General features: G+C 46.4%; 1 protein-coding gene across 1 annotated transcript in view; it reads right to left on the bottom strand.

Annotated features, from left to right (window-relative positions):
- Positions 1-17,593, bottom strand: part of ABCA4 (ATP binding cassette subfamily A member 4) — a 127,540-nt gene that overhangs the window by 35,515 nt on the left and 74,432 nt on the right. The window contains 11 exon segments of the mRNA XM_006098098.3: positions 235-359; positions 1,431-1,471; positions 1,474-1,692; positions 4,751-4,799; positions 5,153-5,358; positions 8,050-8,134; positions 9,177-9,370; positions 10,288-10,425; positions 10,872-11,011; positions 14,375-14,506; positions 17,306-17,480. Coding sequence (XP_006098160.1) covers positions 235-359; positions 1,431-1,471; positions 1,474-1,692; positions 4,751-4,799; positions 5,153-5,358; positions 8,050-8,134; positions 9,177-9,370; positions 10,288-10,425; positions 10,872-11,011; positions 14,375-14,506; positions 17,306-17,480 — 1,504 coding nt within the window.

The raw sequence follows: 17,593 nt of genomic DNA, 5'->3' as shown, positions 1-17,593 counted from the left end.
CACCTAACCTGGACTTTCTCTTGTCTTACTCCTGGCAGCCCTGGTTGTCCACTTGGGATCACCTTCCAAGTGGCAGGTTCCTTAATTTCCTTTCAGAGGCAGCCCCAGGACCCTTGCCATGTTGGTGACTGTCCCAGGGAGGGGGAAGGCCCGGGCCCCATCAAGCAGCATGTGACCCAGGAGCCCCACACCCCATAGGAGCAAATGATGACCACTGGGGACAGGTCTACGCACCTGAAGAAGGTGTACTGCTGCCCATACATCCAGGGGTGAAGGGTCAAAGCAGGGTATTCACCAAAAGGAGGGATGATGATGGAAAGCATCAGAGCCAGAAACACAAAAGTGGCTGGGAGCACAATCTGTGGGGAAATAAACATGGCAACATGGGCTGTGGGCTGTGGTGTGCAAAAGATACACAAACTTACACATGCGTGCACTCACACACATGTTCATTCTTTTAAATGTTTAATCTGCAGCCTCATAACTGGCCCTGGTGGAAAGTCAGGCTTCTGGGGAACATTATGGGCAGCAAGTGCAAAGGCAAGACATGTTCTGATAACCATTGAAGAGGTGAAGTAGGCCAACACTGAACACTGAAGTAGCCCCAGCCAGGTGGCTCAGTTGGTTGGAGTGTCATCCTGCACATTGAAAGGTCATGGGCTTGATTCCCAGTCAGGGTGTGTATAGAAAGCAACTGATCTCTCTCTCTCTCTCTCTCTCTCTCTCTCTCTCTCTCTCTCTCTTCCTCTTCCTCCCTCTCTAAAATCAATAAACGTGTCCTCAGGTGAGGATTTAAAAAAACAACTACAGCCGAAACCGGTTTGGCTCAGTGGATAGAGCGTCGGCCTGCGGACTGAAAGGTCCCAGGTTTGATTCCGGTCAAGGGCATGTACCTGGGTTGCGGGCACATCCCCAGTGGGAGATGTGCAGGAGGCAGCTGATCGATGTTTCTCTCTCATCGATGTTTCTAACTCTCTATCTCTCTCCCTTCCTCTCTGTAAAAAATCAATAAAATATAAAAAAATAAAATAAATAAATAAAAAAAACAACTACAAAACATTGAAGTAGGCCAGTGTTTAGCTAGAGGTCAACCTGAGTTTCTTTTTCAAATAAAAAACATACAAAGAAAAAAAGAAGACAATAACCTTGATATGTAGGGTCATTGCAAAAATAAATGAAAAATATTGTAAAAATAACAACATTGACATATTCACTATTATTCTATTTTCCCTGCTTACTGAGGTCAAGTGTTAACCAAGAATCAAAGTAAAGGTTGGCAAGGAGGAAACAAAGGCAACAGAATTAAAGAGCCACTCACTGCTGAGCCTGAGCCCAGGGGCACAGAAAGCTGGGCAGAGGAAGGAAAGGCCAGGAGGGGCAAACAGGCCCGGCCAGGAGCCACCCAGCACAGCCCAGATCCACAGCAATACCTGGGCCAGGAAGTCCTTGCGGCTGCGGACGGAGTGGTGGACCGCTTGACCAGCAGCGCCTGCACATGCTGGATGACCAGCCGTGCTCCCGTGTTGCGCCGGCCGCCCTGCTCCGCAGGCTCCCGGGAAGGCTGGCCCTGGGTGGGAGGAGCCGGCTCCGCAGAGCAGCTGTTGGAGCCCTGGGGAGTCTGTGTGACCTCCTTGCTAGAACCCGAACAGGGGTGTCGCAGGCTGACGGTTTCTCTTTTCTGCTGAGTGTTGCCTGAGAGTGAATTAATAAATTAGAAAAAGCACCCACAAAGTCTGGATCTCATATGCTATTATTTTCATATTCTATTAGATTTCCCTTCATTTAAATCAGCAACAAAATATCAGGCCAGGTAGGTTAATGAACTTATATAAATTCTATTGTTTAGTGTAAATCATTTATAGAAAAAATAAGCTGAAATCACTTAAATATTCTCTATAATAGTTAAACAAAATAGATCTAAGTGCACTGAGGTTGAAAACATATAGCCAAGTAGAAGACGATATGTGTAATAAGATCATATTTATATTAGAGAGCACATACATCATATATAAAGAAACGTGATATTTTCTACACCCCCCCCCCCACACACACACACAACTGCCAAGCTTCGGAAGATTGCCCATAAACTGTTGACAGGTTACCACTGCAGGGCAGAGCTGGATAAGGGGTGAGGGATGAAGTGAGAAGGGTGATTTCAGCCTTTTTTAAAATATTATTTGAAAAATGTTTAACAAAAATATATGTTCATATATAACCTGTGTACTTAAAAAAGGGAAAGGCAGAGTCACTTGGTTCTTTCTGATTTCTTAGAGGCCCCTGTGGAGTGGTGGAAAGAGTAATGAACCAGGAGTTAGGAGATCTTGGTTTGCATCCTAATTCTTGCTGGACGCATTGGCTAAGTGATTCAACCTGCCTGAATCCAAGTTTTCTGTTCTGTAAAATGAAACAGAACATTTCACAGCGCTGCTATAAAGATCAAATGGGCTAACACATGTGAATGTGCTTATTAGCACTGTAGGTTGTCAGTTATGTTCAAGCTAGAGCTTATCATTACTGTTCAATGTTCATTTGCAGGACATGTTGTTGAATGTAAAGGGAGAGCCTGGAGGACCTGTGGTTGGTCCCTGGCTGCTTTGTTAACCCACCTATTATACCTCAGAACAAGGGCAGCTGCAGAGGAGCTGGGTCAGCTCAGTCATCCTTTCAGCCAGCATTCCCCGGCACCTGCGATGCAACAGGCCTGGCTACTCAGAGGGGAAAGGACTTCTCCAGGCTCATTGACTACAGGGCGCCAGAGTCCTAGTTGTCTGGACTCTTTCCTCCTGATTGGGGCTCACATTTGATGTCTGCTGTGGCCGCCCCCCCCCCACTTCTGGATGCCTGCTGCCTCTCTTCATGTCTATCCCTGACCCCCATCCAGCCTGAGCCCACTCTCCCAGCCAGAGCAAAGTTCATTATTAGAATCCCAGTTTGTCCCTGGCTCTGCTGCCCTCTGGTGGTAACTGGCTGTGAGCCACCCCTTCAGGAGTGGCATTGACCCTCTAGGTACCATGAAATGTGTGAGTCCAATGGACAGCTACTGATTCCTTCAGACTTTTAGACCAGATCTGAAAATGTCCTCTAAAACTGAGTAAATGCAAAACAAATGCACTTAGCCACCTGAAAAAATGGGAGGTAGTGAGAGTTTGGCCTTGGGAGTCTTAGATTTGAAAGCTACAACTAGAAAACTAGACTCAGAAGCCAGTGTGACTTTAGGCAAGTCATCCAACCTGTGTGAGCTCAGTTTCTCCCAGGTAGGGCTAATCCCTGCCTTACCCATCTCATGAGATGATAGTGACAATCAAATAAAACAATGGGTGTTAACTGCTTTCTAAACTGTAGGGGGCTCACAAGTTTGAGGTAAGAGATGATTTATAAATGTTGAGATTAAAGTGTCCAAATATTAATCAGAAATTGCATACCGTGTTAAGTCTTGGCATGTATTAACTCACTTAATTCTCTCAACAACACTCAAAGATTGATACTATTATTGTTCCCATTTTGCAGATGAGGAAACTGAGGAACAAAGAGGCTAAGTATTTAACCAAAGTCACTCAATTAGCAACTTGTGAAGCTCAGGTTTGGTGTTGGTCTGCTGCATTCTAGAGGCTACAGTCTTAATCTCTATCCTTGACTACCTCTTTGGAACTTTCCATTCTATGCCCAGGCTGGCCAGTCTTCCGATGTGTAATTTATTCTTTAATTAGTAAGAAGGATTATTCTCTGCAGATAAAAGACCCCAGTTCTGGAATCTAGCACAGATCTACCTGGGTCATGGAGCACATTTGGGCTGTAAAATTTGACCATTGGAAGTTCTGAGCATAGCTGATAAATAAACTTCTGGGATCATTTGTGAAGCAAGATGAAAACCATATTATCTTAAGAGCTGGCCCCAGAAACCCCACAGGGAGAAAACAGTTTTTGTTCATGAAAACACACTGGATAGAAGGAAGTAACCAGTGGCAGGAGCCCAAGGCAGCAAAGGAGAATTGACACACAGCTTCTGAGGAGAGAGGAAAATGAATGGGACAGAGGAGCCAGGGAGAAGGTTTTATCAGTGTGGGCGAATGCCTATTGTTCTTTGTTCTATCTAAAGTAGCCTGTGTTGTGGCAGGTAACCCCTCCTGCATGTCCATCTCCCACCCCCACCCTCCACAGTAAAGTCTACTGTACTCATGAATGCTTTGTGTGGCTTAGGGGTTTTGGTGGAAATCACAGAAGGGGCTAGATGGCCCCGAGGCTCACAAATGTAGAAGAGAGACCCCCAGAATCGACAGAAATGATGGTCCCCACAGTTTCAAATTTCCACAGGGTGCTAAGTGAGGGTTCAGAATATCTTGGTCTCAAAGGGGCCAGGAGACCTTAGCTGGCATCTGGGTTGTATTTACTGTCACCGTTATCTCTAAGGACTCTGCAGGCTATCACTCATGCAGACAGGAGCTGATCAGAGGCCTGGTGGAGATAAGAGGAGGATAGTGACCTGGCAGGAACAGAGACCTGGCAGGGGGTGAGAAGCTCAGGTACAGAAGCTGATTCATCCAGCGTTCCCACCCACACCTAACTCCATCTGCTCTTTCTTTGTCCTTCAAAGGAACCAAGAATGCCAAATGCCTGTTATTTGGATGCCAGATAAATACTGTGGAGGAGTGTTTGCCTGCTTTGTTGTTTCATGAGTTTTTCCTTAGATTCTCAAGAGGGAGCTTAGGGGAGGGGTATGGTGAGGGGAAAGCCACAAACTCCAGCACTGTACCAGCGAACAGAGGTCCTGAATCAGAGTCCTCCGTGACCTTCAGAAATATCTGTCATGGGGAGAAAAGAGAGGATTTGGTTTAGATATTCCCCCTCTCAGAAAAATCTAAGCCAAACTCAGTTTTGTTGGGGACTGCTTCATAATGGGAAGAAAATACATTCTGACTCTTTATCTGAAAACATGGTCTTCTATAAACACAAAAGGGTATGCACACAGTGACCACAATTACATAAAACATGTGTGCATATGGACAAAGGCAGGAGGAAGTAAGCCAAAGAATGAAGATAGATGTTATGTTTGGGTGGGGACTTATAACTTTTTGCCTTTACAAAACTTCCCTCTAGTGTGAGACTTTTGCATGTCTTTGGTATCTGACAAAACCAGCTGTAACCTCTGCCTTACCTCTTCCAGGGGAGTGTCAGAAATACCAAAACTGCTGAGCCCCAGGTCAGCCAGTGTCTCCTCCAGCTCTCTGAAAAGGCTGGCATATGCCCTCTGCTTGAAATTCTTATTAGGAAGAAGGAAGATCAGTTCTTGACCAATGCTTTCCACCAGCTTTGCCTCTGGAACATGGTGGCGAACCACCTCCATCAGCTCATTCATGTCCCCTAGGACAAGAAAAAAGACGGAGGCCAACTGTTTTCTAGAACCAGGAAGACTGTGCGCTTGCCTGGGTCCCCTTCTTCCTTCCCATTTGAGGAAGGAGCATCTTGCTCCTGGGGAGTGACTCTTTTAGAGGAGTAACACGCTTTCATGTCAGTTTTTAGCTCAGTTGGCCCCGTGATGGGCACTAAGAGGGAGAGGGAGGTGGGAAAAGTGTTCTCACTAACTAGCCGTGCACCTCTGGGAGGTCATGCAATGTCTCCGGGTCAATGTTCCCCTTTGTTCAATAGAATGTTCTGTCCCTTACAAGTTAGGTAACATTGGACAGGTCAAATCCTAGTCTCTTCATCTGTGAAAAGGGGAAAGTAATGGCATCAACTTAATTGTTGTTTGTGAGGACCGGATGAGCTGATTAATATACATGAGAAACTCAGACCACGTGCTTGGTGCGCAGATGAGTGGTAGTGGCTGTTGGTATCATGAACATCACCTCTGTTGTTCACTCTTATTCCCCACAAGCCTGAGGGTTCAGTCAGAGGTGCTTTCATTTTCCTGGTCTGGCTCAAGCTCTAGGGGACTTGCCCAGGATGCATCCCTAGACTTGGTAACTGAGTGGGTGAGAACTCCCCTTTTTAATTCACACACCCATGCTGCTCTAACTTTTCGGAGGGCTGTGCCAGTTCCTTTGGGATTGCATCTGCCTCCTCGAACAAAACAAACCCTAATACCCAGCTCACAGCTGATGCAGGAAGGGGTTGGGAAGCTGTGGCGATGGACCAGGGGGATGGAGCCTGGGGTGTGTGGGGAAGTGTCCAGTATCAAGTATTGACCTTATATCCTCATACAATAGGAACTGAATTTATGCACAAGCATACATTTTATGTGCAACCCTGGGAGGTCATGCAATGTCCTTAGGTCAATTTTCCCCTTTGTTCAATAGAATGTTCCCTCTAATTGTAAAATGTTTAAAGCAGTCATTTGAAGAGGCAGTCCCCAGCCCATTGTCGGGAGAGGTAGGTCAAAGGTAAAGGATTCGGGGGACTCAGACCCAGCTCTCTGTGCATTTCCCCTAGCAGTCCTCTCAGGTCAGGATTCCCAGATTGAGGGGGAAAATGTTAAGTAGAAAACTTTGTTTTTTATTCTTTTTTTTCTTTGTTTTAGAAATGACCTACTTGGAGGGATTGCATGGCTTTCAACCCAAATCCTCCTGCCTAGCTGGCTGAAAAGCTTGTTTTATGTCAAATCTTCACATTGGACTCAATTGTCTCTAGTTCAGGGATGACTTCATTCAGAGGCTGGAGGCTCCTGGCCTGAGGAAGCAGCTCTGCCCTAAAGCTCTCCAGAGGTCACGCTCATTGTTCTCTCAGGAAGGAAGTCCAACCTGAAGCTGCCGGATTCCCAGGGATTGAATCTCCGAAGTGTGTCAGCCTTTCCAGAGTGGTCCTTAGGGGCGCGGGGAGGTCTGGGAGCGAGTGCGTGGTGCAGGGATGTGGACTAGGGATTAAAATGACTTCTGCTCTGATTCCGGGCATAACTACTTATTGTGCTTCTCACCATGCACAGCATCCCTATTCTAGTAGAACAAATAAATCTTTTATTTAGAATCAGGATATTTTAACATCACCAGGCAGCTTCCAACCTGATTTTGGTGCACCACAGTAATTAGTATTCATTTTCAGAAAATTATCAATTTCTTGCCCAAGATTCCTCCTGGGAGGGAACCTCAGAAAGCAGGAGGAACCCACAGCAAAGCCGGCGAGGAAACAGACAAATGTCACCCTAAAAGGATGCGTCATGGTCACCACAGGTTCTGTCAGTGCAAAGAGGGGGTGAGAGCGTAAATACGATGCGACTCTGGGCATTTCCCTCCAATTTCAAGCATAGTACAGAAGTATTGTCCAGTTTTCTTGTTTCACCAAATGTTAGTTTGTAAATTCTCAGATTGAGAAAAAAATGTGGTAAGTAGAAAACTTTGTTTTTGATTTGATAAACAGATACTTTCCCCCTTCCTTAACCTGGGTCAGTCCATAGGTTTAGGATATGGGGTGTGTGGATTCCATTTGCAAAGACACCCCAGGGGAGAGATGGGAGGTGGGCATTAATGGAAAAATGGAAAGAGTGGTTGGCAAACTGCTTCTACAGTGACTGGCTGCCTCTCTTCTAGAGCACCCTCGAGGCGGGGTGCCTCTTAACCAGGTTTAATGCATCCCAACCCAAGGAACAATTGCTGTAAAATGGGCCAATTGAGGGGAAAGTTAGGGATGTCACAGGGATGTGCAATAGTCCATAGATACTGTATCTGACTCCCTGGAAAAGTTCACGTGGTTCTACCAGAGTGGAACCTGGCATCTGTAGAAGCCCATCTCTCCGGGCGCTCAGGCCTGGGGCCTGGAGTCGGGGCAGGAGGACCCCAGGAATGGAGGCTCCGTTATGGTCAAGGACACGAAGTGAACAAAGACCGATTCCTCATTAAAGGGAGAGGGCCCACAGGTGCATGACTTTCAAACCCTTCTGGGAATGGAGGAGGGGAAGGAAGTTCAAAGAAAAACATGAGCAATTGCATGCCATGGACTTGAGGAGCACACTGCATATTCTCTTCACACCCATTAAAATGCATAACAGCAGGAGACACACCCAACAATACTGAGAAATGATCGCCAGACAAGAACCAAGATATGGCCTGCCCCAGTCCTCACCATCCAAGACTTGCTCTGGAGTTCTCTCATCCGCATGGGCTGGACACCTGATGGAGAAACCCTTGGATGCACAGCCGCAGGTCCCCTACAACAGATGGACACCGGTCACTTCAATGATAGCATCTCTCTGACGTGGACTGTTGTCACCACCATGCCTGATTTGTTTCTCACCACCCAGCGTGGTCAACACATTTTTCTTCATGGGTTTAATCTATTACTTCATCTGAGCATTTTGAAGGTGTGGCTATTTGATCTTATCCTGTGACTCAGGCACAGAGAGTAGCAGAGCCTCGAAGGATCCCTTGGCTTGTCATTACGTATGTGACAGCAGTAGGTCTCACTGTGCTCCTCCCTCCCATGGGTGCATGCTGGGCTGTGGAAATACACCCAGGACAGGAAAACCCAGAAGCAGTCAGACACTTAAACGACAGGGGCCAGAGGCATCAGTAATGCTACAATATAACAAGTGTGACAGCCTGAGTGTTGTTCATAATACTTTATCTCATTTATCTTCACCACATCCCGAGGACGCAGAATCAGAGAGCATTAGTTTCATTTTCTGTACTTTGCAAAAAAAAAAAACAATGACAAGGAATTAAGTCATTTGCTGGGATGACACCTCTTGTCTACCTTGCAGCCCAGACCTGAACCTGGGTCTCCTGACATGCTAAGGCGGCCTCTGCTGGGTGGCATTTCTTGGCTTCCTTATTGTTAGGTTAAGTCCCCAAGGAAGCCTTAGCTTTTACTTACCAGCAGAATTAGAGTTTAATTAGGGGACATGAAAGTTGGAATGAAAAAAGGAATGTTGGCATCAAACAACTACTCTCCTTAAAACAGTATATCCTTGCAAAATAAGACCTACTTTGTATGTTTCACCACACATGTGTCGTTTAGAATTCTGGAATATAAGAATCTCGGGTCATTTAAAACTAGTTGTTTCGTTTGGGGTAAAGCATCTCTGTGGGAGGGGTTCGCAATGTCAGTTCATCAAAGTCTACAGATGGTTCCAGAAACATAGGGCTGTTCTGATGGCTGGAGCCTGGTTTGAGTGGAAATGCCCAGGAAGGCAGCACCATGCTGTGCATCCCTGCTCACCCGGACGGCTCGTTCCCTGGGCAGACACACACCTCGCAGCCTGTTCTCTGGCCCTGGACGCTTTTCATCTTGCGCACCAAGGTCAGGTAGAAGCCCGTGCCAAAGCAGTTCTTCAGGAAGAGCGGGGTGCCCGCGCAGTAGAGCCGCCCCTGGGAAATGATGGCGATGCGGTCCCCCAGGAGGTCGGCCTCGTCCATGTGGTGAGTGGACATGATGATGGTTCTGCCTGCAAGGGTAGGGGAAGGGGACTCACCAGGCAGGCCGGAGCCAGCTGGACGAGAGAGGGTGTATGGTAACCTCCTCATTACATGGGTTCAGAACTGGGAGTTAATAAATAAAAGCAAGCGTCTGCATAAAGCCCGGAGTGCTATAATAATGACGATAGCTAACACTGCATGGCATCCTGCCCGTTGTAAAGCACTGCTCACCAGGCACAGGACCTGACTCCAGCAAATCATCATGTGTGGGATGTATTCATTATCATCAGCCAGTGTCCACTGAATGCTAGATTTACAGTCTCTGGGTCATTAAGCACTGCATTTATAATCTGTGCGAAGCACACACAGTCTCTCTCTCTCTCTCTCTCTTTCTCGCTGGAAATGTCATTTTAGAAAACCGGTAATGAGGATTCTAGGTTGGCAAACTAACCACAGGACTGAGCCATGACATCACTTTTGTGGGCGCTCAGCTCGCTGCCCCTTCTGGATCTGCACCCTCTGGTTGGAAGGTGCTGTGATAGAGAAGGGAAGTCCCATTTCGAGACATTCCCAGCTGCAGCAGTCTTCTGGGGCACTGGATACTGGCATGTCACCCTCACACCTGGTCCTGAATGTCTATGGAGTCTCTTGGGACATTTGCAGGGGACTTGGGTTCCCTTAGTCAAAGGGGAATTTCACCTAGAGCTACACCCATTGTGTCAGACAGAAGGGTTGACAGGATTTTCTAGAATATTTTGGAAACTAGGCTGCTCCATTCGTGACTCCCTGCTTACATTTGTGTAAAGCTCTCAGGAGGCTCCCGCTGGAACTTAGATTCATCCAAGCCACTGAGGAGGCCCCCATGTGAGTGTAGTTGTGGCTCTTACTATGCACTCAATTGCCAAACACCAGGTGTGAGAGCACAGGGCACTGCGCAGGCCGTCACCTGAGCGATACTTCAGGAGCAGGTCCCAGATGGAGCGCCTGGAGTAGGGGTCCACCCCAGAGGTGGGCTCGTCCAGGACGACCACCTTGGCGTCTCCCACGAAGGCAATGACGACCGACAGCTTCCTCTGCATGCCACCTGTGGTACACGGTGGGGCGGGGTCACGGGGGCGGTGGGGGACGGGATGGGAAAGGCCCGGGGCTGGGGATACCTTTGCTCCACAGTGGTGTGATACCACCTCCTTAGATGTTTATGCAGCATTCAAACCCTGGCGGTGCACAGACCTCTTTCAATGCAGAAAGGCAGTCTCTGCTTCTTAGGACGAGACCTTTGGGAGGCTGGTCTCACATATTAGTTCCAACACATAAACATCAGAACAAAGCCAGCCCAGGCTGCTATGTCCACATGGGAAGTGATCCAGAGGGGCTGCTCTTAGATGCTCAGAGTCACTTTATAGAGGAATTATATTGGCTCTTAGGATGTCTCCTGTCATAAGCCTAAGAACACACACACACACACACTCACTCACACTCACACAGGGAACAATGGGTATGTGTAGCCCTTCCTTTTCCAACACCGAGCACCTGACAGATCCTGAGCCTCTTCATTCCTCTTGTGGTGGAGGCCCGTGTCCTCCAGCATGGCTTCCGCCTCCAGCTGGGCCTCGTCCCGTGCCTTCCCCTTCAGCTGGGCGTAGAACAGGATGTGCTCAGCCACTGTGAGGCTGTGGGGACGGGGGGATGAGAAAGCTCAGCAAGTCCACCTCCTGCAATTTAACTTACAGAAATAGCTAAGGATGAGCACAGACGTCCAGCAATCAGGACGTTCGTCATGGTGTCGTTTATAACACAAAAACAAAACAAAGAACAGATCCTGCTGAAATATCCAATGAGTGGGGACAGCTTAAAAGTACATGTATACAATGGCATAGTATGTAAACATTAAAAAGTATTTTTAGAAGAATGTGTAATGACATGAAAAGATAGATGATGTTCATGATATCTTAGATTAAAAGAAAGCAATCACATTTTTAAAAAATGGCAGTTTATAAAATTGCATGCCGTGTTTTACTCTCCTCTGTAATTTTAAAGTATATGTGTATATCTATATATGCACAGGAGAAAGTTCTGAAAAATTATATACCCAAGTGTTATCAGTGGTTACCTCTGGGTGGTGAAATTATAGGTGGCTTTAAATATATATATATATATATATATATATTTGAGAGAGAGAGGAAGGGACAGCTGGAGAGAGACAGAAAAATCGATTGGTTACCTCCTGTAAGAATCTCAACTAAGGATCGAACCTGCAACCCAGGCATATGCTCTGACTGGGAGTCGAACCACTAAACTTTTGGTGCATGGGAGGATGCTCAACCAACTGAGCTACACTGACCAGGGCTATAGGTGACTTTTCTTTCCTTCCTTTAATATATATTTCCTTCTTTCCTTTCTTCAATGACTTCCTTAACTCTTTAGATAAGAAATAAAAGTTTGGATATAGGAAACCAAGATGGCGGCATAGGTAAACACCGGAGATTGCTGCCTTGCACAACCACTTCAAAAATACAACTAAAAGACATAACGGACATCATCCAGAACCACAGGAAGGCTGGCTGAGTGGAATTTCTACAACTAGAAGGAAAGAGAAAAGCATACCGAGACTCAGAGGAAGTGCGGTGCTGAAGTAAATACAAAGGTGCGGAGGTGCATGCGAAGAGGGCTGGATTGTCTTTTTCAATCGGGAGGGAGTCTCAGGCTCTGAGCTCCAGTTCTGGGTGAGTCTCTGGGGACCCAGACTCATATGGAGAAACGGGACTGTCTGGCATCGGTCGGAACTCGAGGGCAGCTTTCTCTCGGAGGCACTTGTGGCGATTGCCAGCACCTCTGAAGGCAGGACTGAGAGCAGCCATACTGCTCACTCGCTCTGCCCACCCTGTTGATCCCCTGGGACCCCACCCCACCCAAGCCATGCACGGAGGCTTTTGCATGTGAAAGGCCCGGCCCTTTGTAATCTGAAAATAACTTAACAAACTGCAGCTGGCCCAAGGCCTCAGGGCAACTTGCATTGCTTTACAGCTGGCTTCTGCTGGGTAGCCTCAGGCAGAGGCTAGATTAGCACCTCCTTAGATCCAAGAGCCAGTGTACCTAGTGGTCAGAGTGGGACCATCCAGATTACAACTCCTCAGATCTATAAGGGACACACTCAGGGGGCAGACTCAGTGAGCACCAAAGCCCCACTGAAGCAAGTCTTGCCCGATAAGGGTGTCTTCAGCACAGAAGTTCTCCCACCGTAGACACAGCTGATTCTCACAGCCAATTGGCCTGGAAGTCAAATCCTCCCAGTTTTACCTACAACAATCAAGGCTTAACTACAACAAGACTGTGCACAAAGCCCACAAGGGGGTGCACCAAGAGTGTCTACCTCAGGTAATCGGGACACTTAGCACAGAAAGCCACTCTATCGACACAGCGAAGCATAAAAATGCCGAGACAAAGAAACAGGACACAAATGACAGAAATGGAGGAAAGCAAACTACTGGATATAGAGTTCAAAACCACACTTTTTAGGTTTTTCAAGAATTTTCTAGAAACCGCCGATAAATGTAGTGAGATCCTCAAGAAATCCAGTGAGACCCTCCATGTTGTGATAAAGGACCAACTAGAAATTAAGCATACACTGACTGAAATAAAGAATATTATACAGACTCCCAACAGCAGACCAGAGGATCACAAGATTCAAGTCAAAGATTTGAAATACAAAGAAGCAAAAAACACCCAACCGGAAAAGCAAAATGAAAAAAGAACCCGAAAATACAAAGATAGTGTAAGGAGCCTCTGGGACAGTTTCAGGCGTACCAACATCTGAATTATAGGAGTGCCAGAAGAAGAGAGAGAGCAAGATATTGAAAACCTATTTGAAGAAATCATGACAGAAAACTTCCCCTACCTGGTGAAAGAAATAGAACCCCAAACGAAAGGAATCCAAAGAGGACCACACCAAGACACATCATAATTAAAATGCCAAGAGCAAAAGACAAAGAGAGTATCCTAAAAGCAGCAAGAGAAAGACAATCAGTTACCTACAAGGGAGTATCCATACGACTGTCAGCTGATTTCTCAACAGAAACTTTGCAAGTCAGAAGGGAGTGGCAAGAAATATTCAAAGTGATGAATACCAAGAACCTACAACCAAGAGTACTTTATCCAGCAAAGCTATCATTCAGAAGTGAAGGTCAGATAAAGAGCTTCACAGATAAGAAAAAGCTAAAGGAGTTCATCACCACCAAACCAGTATTATATGAAATGCTGAAAGGTATCCTTTAAGAAGAAGAGGAAGAAGAAGAAAAAGGTAAAGATACAAATTATGAACAACAAATACACATCTATTAACAAGTGAATCTAAAAATCAAGTGAATAAATAATCTGATGAACAGTATGAACTGGTGATTATAATAGAATCAGGGACATAGAAAGGGAATGGGCTGACTATTCTTGGGGGGGAAAGGGGTGTGGGGGATGCGGGAAGAGATTGGACAATAATCGTGCACCTATGGATGAGGACAGTGGGTGGGGAGTGAGGGGGGAGGGTGGGGTGGGAACTGGGTGGAGGGGAGTTATGGTGGGAAAAAAGAAGAACCAATGTAATAATCTGAACAATAAAGATTAAAGATTTAATTTAAAAAACAAAAAAACAAAAAACAAACAAGAAATAAAAGTTTGGGGGAAAGCAACTGAAAGCCTCCTGAAAAGTCATTTTCTGTGCCTGGTTAGAGGGAAAATGGGAGGCTGGTCCCCTCTCTTGGCAGAGGGAGCACTTTAGGACTGAGCAAAGGGCCCCAGGATCAGCCACCCCCTCAGAGAGAAGAGTGGTCACTTTTATGAGGGAGGAGACCTCAGGTCCGAGTACCACAGGCACAGCCCTCATTGCAAGCAGGACAAAGGACCGTGAACCTGGGGAAACCAAATAAGGTCATTGCCTCCTGCTTCCAGAACTGGCATCCCTGACCTGGGCTCTAGAGAACATGTGTGTTGGGCGCAGGGTAAGAAGAACACATGGGGAGGGTCTCAATTCCTGTTCTACTTACTGGGGGAACAGGATGTTGTGCTGGGGACACAGGCCAAGGCTCTGCCGGACCGCATCCAGGCTGGTTTCAATGTCCTTTCCCCCAATGAGCACAGTCCCTGATGTTGGCGGCAACAGACCCGTCAGGATGGACCTGCCAAACATAGAAGTGAGTGGCATAAAGGATGGCCTTTAGGAGTGCTTTGGGGTGGCAGCCCCTACCCCAGGGTCAGTGCGAACTCTCATGGTGATTTCTGTCTTTGGCTCTCAACTGAACCCAAACCATCCTTAGCTGTGGGGACAACAGCTTAGCACCAGTGTGTATGTCCAGGCCCGCATGTGCCTTCCTCCTCTGCATCTACTTCTTTCCTAGTGTTCCCAGGCAAGCTGATGGGCCTCCAGGATTCCCAGCTGTGGGACGTTCACTTACACCCGAAGGTCCCTCCCCAACTCAGCCATTCACTGCTCAATAGAAGGAGTTCAGTACCTGGGCCAATGCTTTGCAGATGTCATGCTTACAAAGCACAGAGGAAGGGTCTTCATGAGAAGCCCAGGCATTCAATATGTATTTGTTAATTGATTCAAGGCAGGTATGGGAATTACCACTAACCACATTGTTTTTTTGGATCCAAAGCATAAAGAGCCAACAGCAATGTCAGTCTTTTTGAAAAATGAGAAATAATGACGCCCATCTCATGAAGTTGTTGCGAGAATTAAATGAGTTAATACCTATAAAGCACTTAGAACAGTGCCAAGATAAAGTAAACCTCAAAAATATTATTTGTGTTAAACATTGTGTTTCAACCCCAGGGGAAGCTGCATTGCAGCAGTCGGTGAAGTAATGTGTTTGCCTGTGAGAAGCCCCGGGGCCCTGGAGGGAGTTCTCTGACCATATTAGTTAGCGAGGAGAGAAGTCAGAGGGATCTCACGCTGCCCCACCCAGCGCGGCCCTGAGTTCAGATACCATCTCAGGCTCTCTGAATTTGTACTTGGAAGCTGAAATCTCTGTTGATCAACCACTAGAGGGAAATAGAACCAAATATAATGGCACCAGCCCTGCATTCCATTCGCACTGAACCGCCCTCAGAGAACATTCCAGTGAAGGGTGTACACTGCTGTTCCTTCCTGGGGCTCTGACAGAAGCCAAAGGACTCGAGGATGGTGTGTCATATGGGTTCCTGCCCCTTAAGAGGGAGTCCTTGATGTCTCCGCTGCAACTTGGGAAATGTTAGCTGTCCGTGTCCTCCTCCTCAGCAGATGGCGCTCAGGTCCCTTAGAAAAGTGAGGGGAGCTGAGCCGTCTATGCTGAGCTTTCCCCTTCCCTGAACTTGGCCTTCAGTCTCCAGGCTGTTACCCGAGCAAGCATGTCAAACTCACGGCCAGCGGGCCACATGCGGCCCACAACGAACATTTTTGCAGCCCAGCCAGATTAATGGTATGTAAGAAACATTTTAATAAAAATTTCATAACTTAATTTTTACAATATCCTGGTACACATAATCTTATATAATAAAGAGCTAATATGCAAATGGTTGTCATGTCGTCATGCCATCATGCCAGGGCCAGGGGACCTGAGGCCGGGCTGGAGGACCTGAGGTTGCCCCCCCACCTGGCGGGGCTTGACAGGGGGCCTGAGGCTGCGCCCCCTCTCCCCCCTTTGCAGGGCTTGACAGGGGTGGGACCGGCCGGCTCTGGGTCTCGTGCAATTTTGAGGCGTGCACAGGTGAGCAGGGATTTGACTCTGGGTCCCACGGCATGCTCCAGACTCTGACAGGAGGGAGATTTTCATATACATTTTACTAATTTCCTTTCATCTCTGACACTTCTATTATAGAGAAAGGGCAAATAGCAATATTAAAATATTTCCTCTAATTAATTCTCTTTTAATGTGCATGACTTTCGTGCACCAGGTCACTAGTTATTAATAACAAGCTACAACGTTCACTAATGACTGATTACTAGAATCATGTTGCATTCATTTTCCTTACACGCCTTACATGCCTTACGCTCAGGCGCACCATTTCTCTCCACTAATACTAGCAGCGAATATTTTAGCAGCCTATTGCCATGTCATTAGTGTTGGACTGACTTGTTTGGTGTGTGCAACATGAAATATTTCGCTTTCAGAGAATAAGAAAAATAGGTTTATTTGTATTATGCTTAGTAATGTGTGTAGTTATTCAGTGTCTGGTAAGTTAATGTTCAAGAAAAAATATTAATTTTTATTAAAATGTTCTATTATTTTATGTTAACGATTACTTATTTATTTCATCCCTTTGTATTCAGCATGTCTCTATCAAAATAAACCTACATTTTTATGAATTTTGAAGTTTTTTTTTTTTTTTGTGGCCCACATAAACTTAAACCTTGTTTATTTGGCCCATGTTAAGCCTCTGAGTTCGACATGCTTGCTCTAGAGACTGCACCCTTTTTACTTTCTCCAGAACTACCACCATAGGTAGGAAAAAGAATGCTCTTTGCAAATAAGTAAGAACTATATTGACTGTGAGCATATGATGATGGTCATAACTTTATCACCACCACCGATGACAGTAACACTAGGGGGTCTGGGGGGCAGGGAGAAGGACTTGCACTGTCAGGGGCAAGAGACAATTGTGGGGGGCCCTGGCTCTTTCCCCACTGAACCATTATGACTTGGTGGCTCAGGAAGTCACTTCAACTCTCTGGATGTCTACTTCCTTGGCACACAAAGGGGGCAATAAACATACCCCACCTCCCTCTACAACTTCTTGTGAGGATCAAATGAAACAATATATGTCAGCGAGCATTGAATACTGTAGTGTGCTTTATACATTCCTGGGACACAAATACAGAGCACATTTTTTGTCATTAAAATTCAGTGGGAAAGAGTAGGTTGAAGCTAAGAGGGAAAGAATAGAACTGGAAAATGACAGGACAAATGGCAATACAGCATCTTCGCCTGAAGACTCACAAGGTGGTGGTTTTCCCTGCTCCGTTGTGACCAAGGAAGGCGGTGATCTGGTTTTCATAGAAATTAATGCTAAGACGGTCCACGGCTGGCCTGCCATAAGGCTCAAAAACCTTTACCAGGTTCTTCACACACACCCCAGGAACCAGGCCTGGAAGCTCACGTTCAAAGAAGGAGTCTTGGAGGGAAAAAAAATGAACATGAGGTAAATATGACGTCTTATGTACACGTTCCTCATAATCCTTTCTTCAGACCACTGTCTTCTGCCTATAATTTCACCTGCCCCCATGG

Source organism: Myotis lucifugus, unplaced genomic scaffold (genome assembly GCF_000147115.1).
Source record: "Myotis lucifugus unplaced genomic scaffold, Myoluc2.0 scaffold_220, whole genome shotgun sequence".
In the NCBI taxonomy this organism is placed as follows: domain Eukaryota; kingdom Metazoa; phylum Chordata; class Mammalia; order Chiroptera; family Vespertilionidae; genus Myotis; species Myotis lucifugus.
This window is presented reverse-complemented; position numbering and strand designations above follow the sequence as displayed.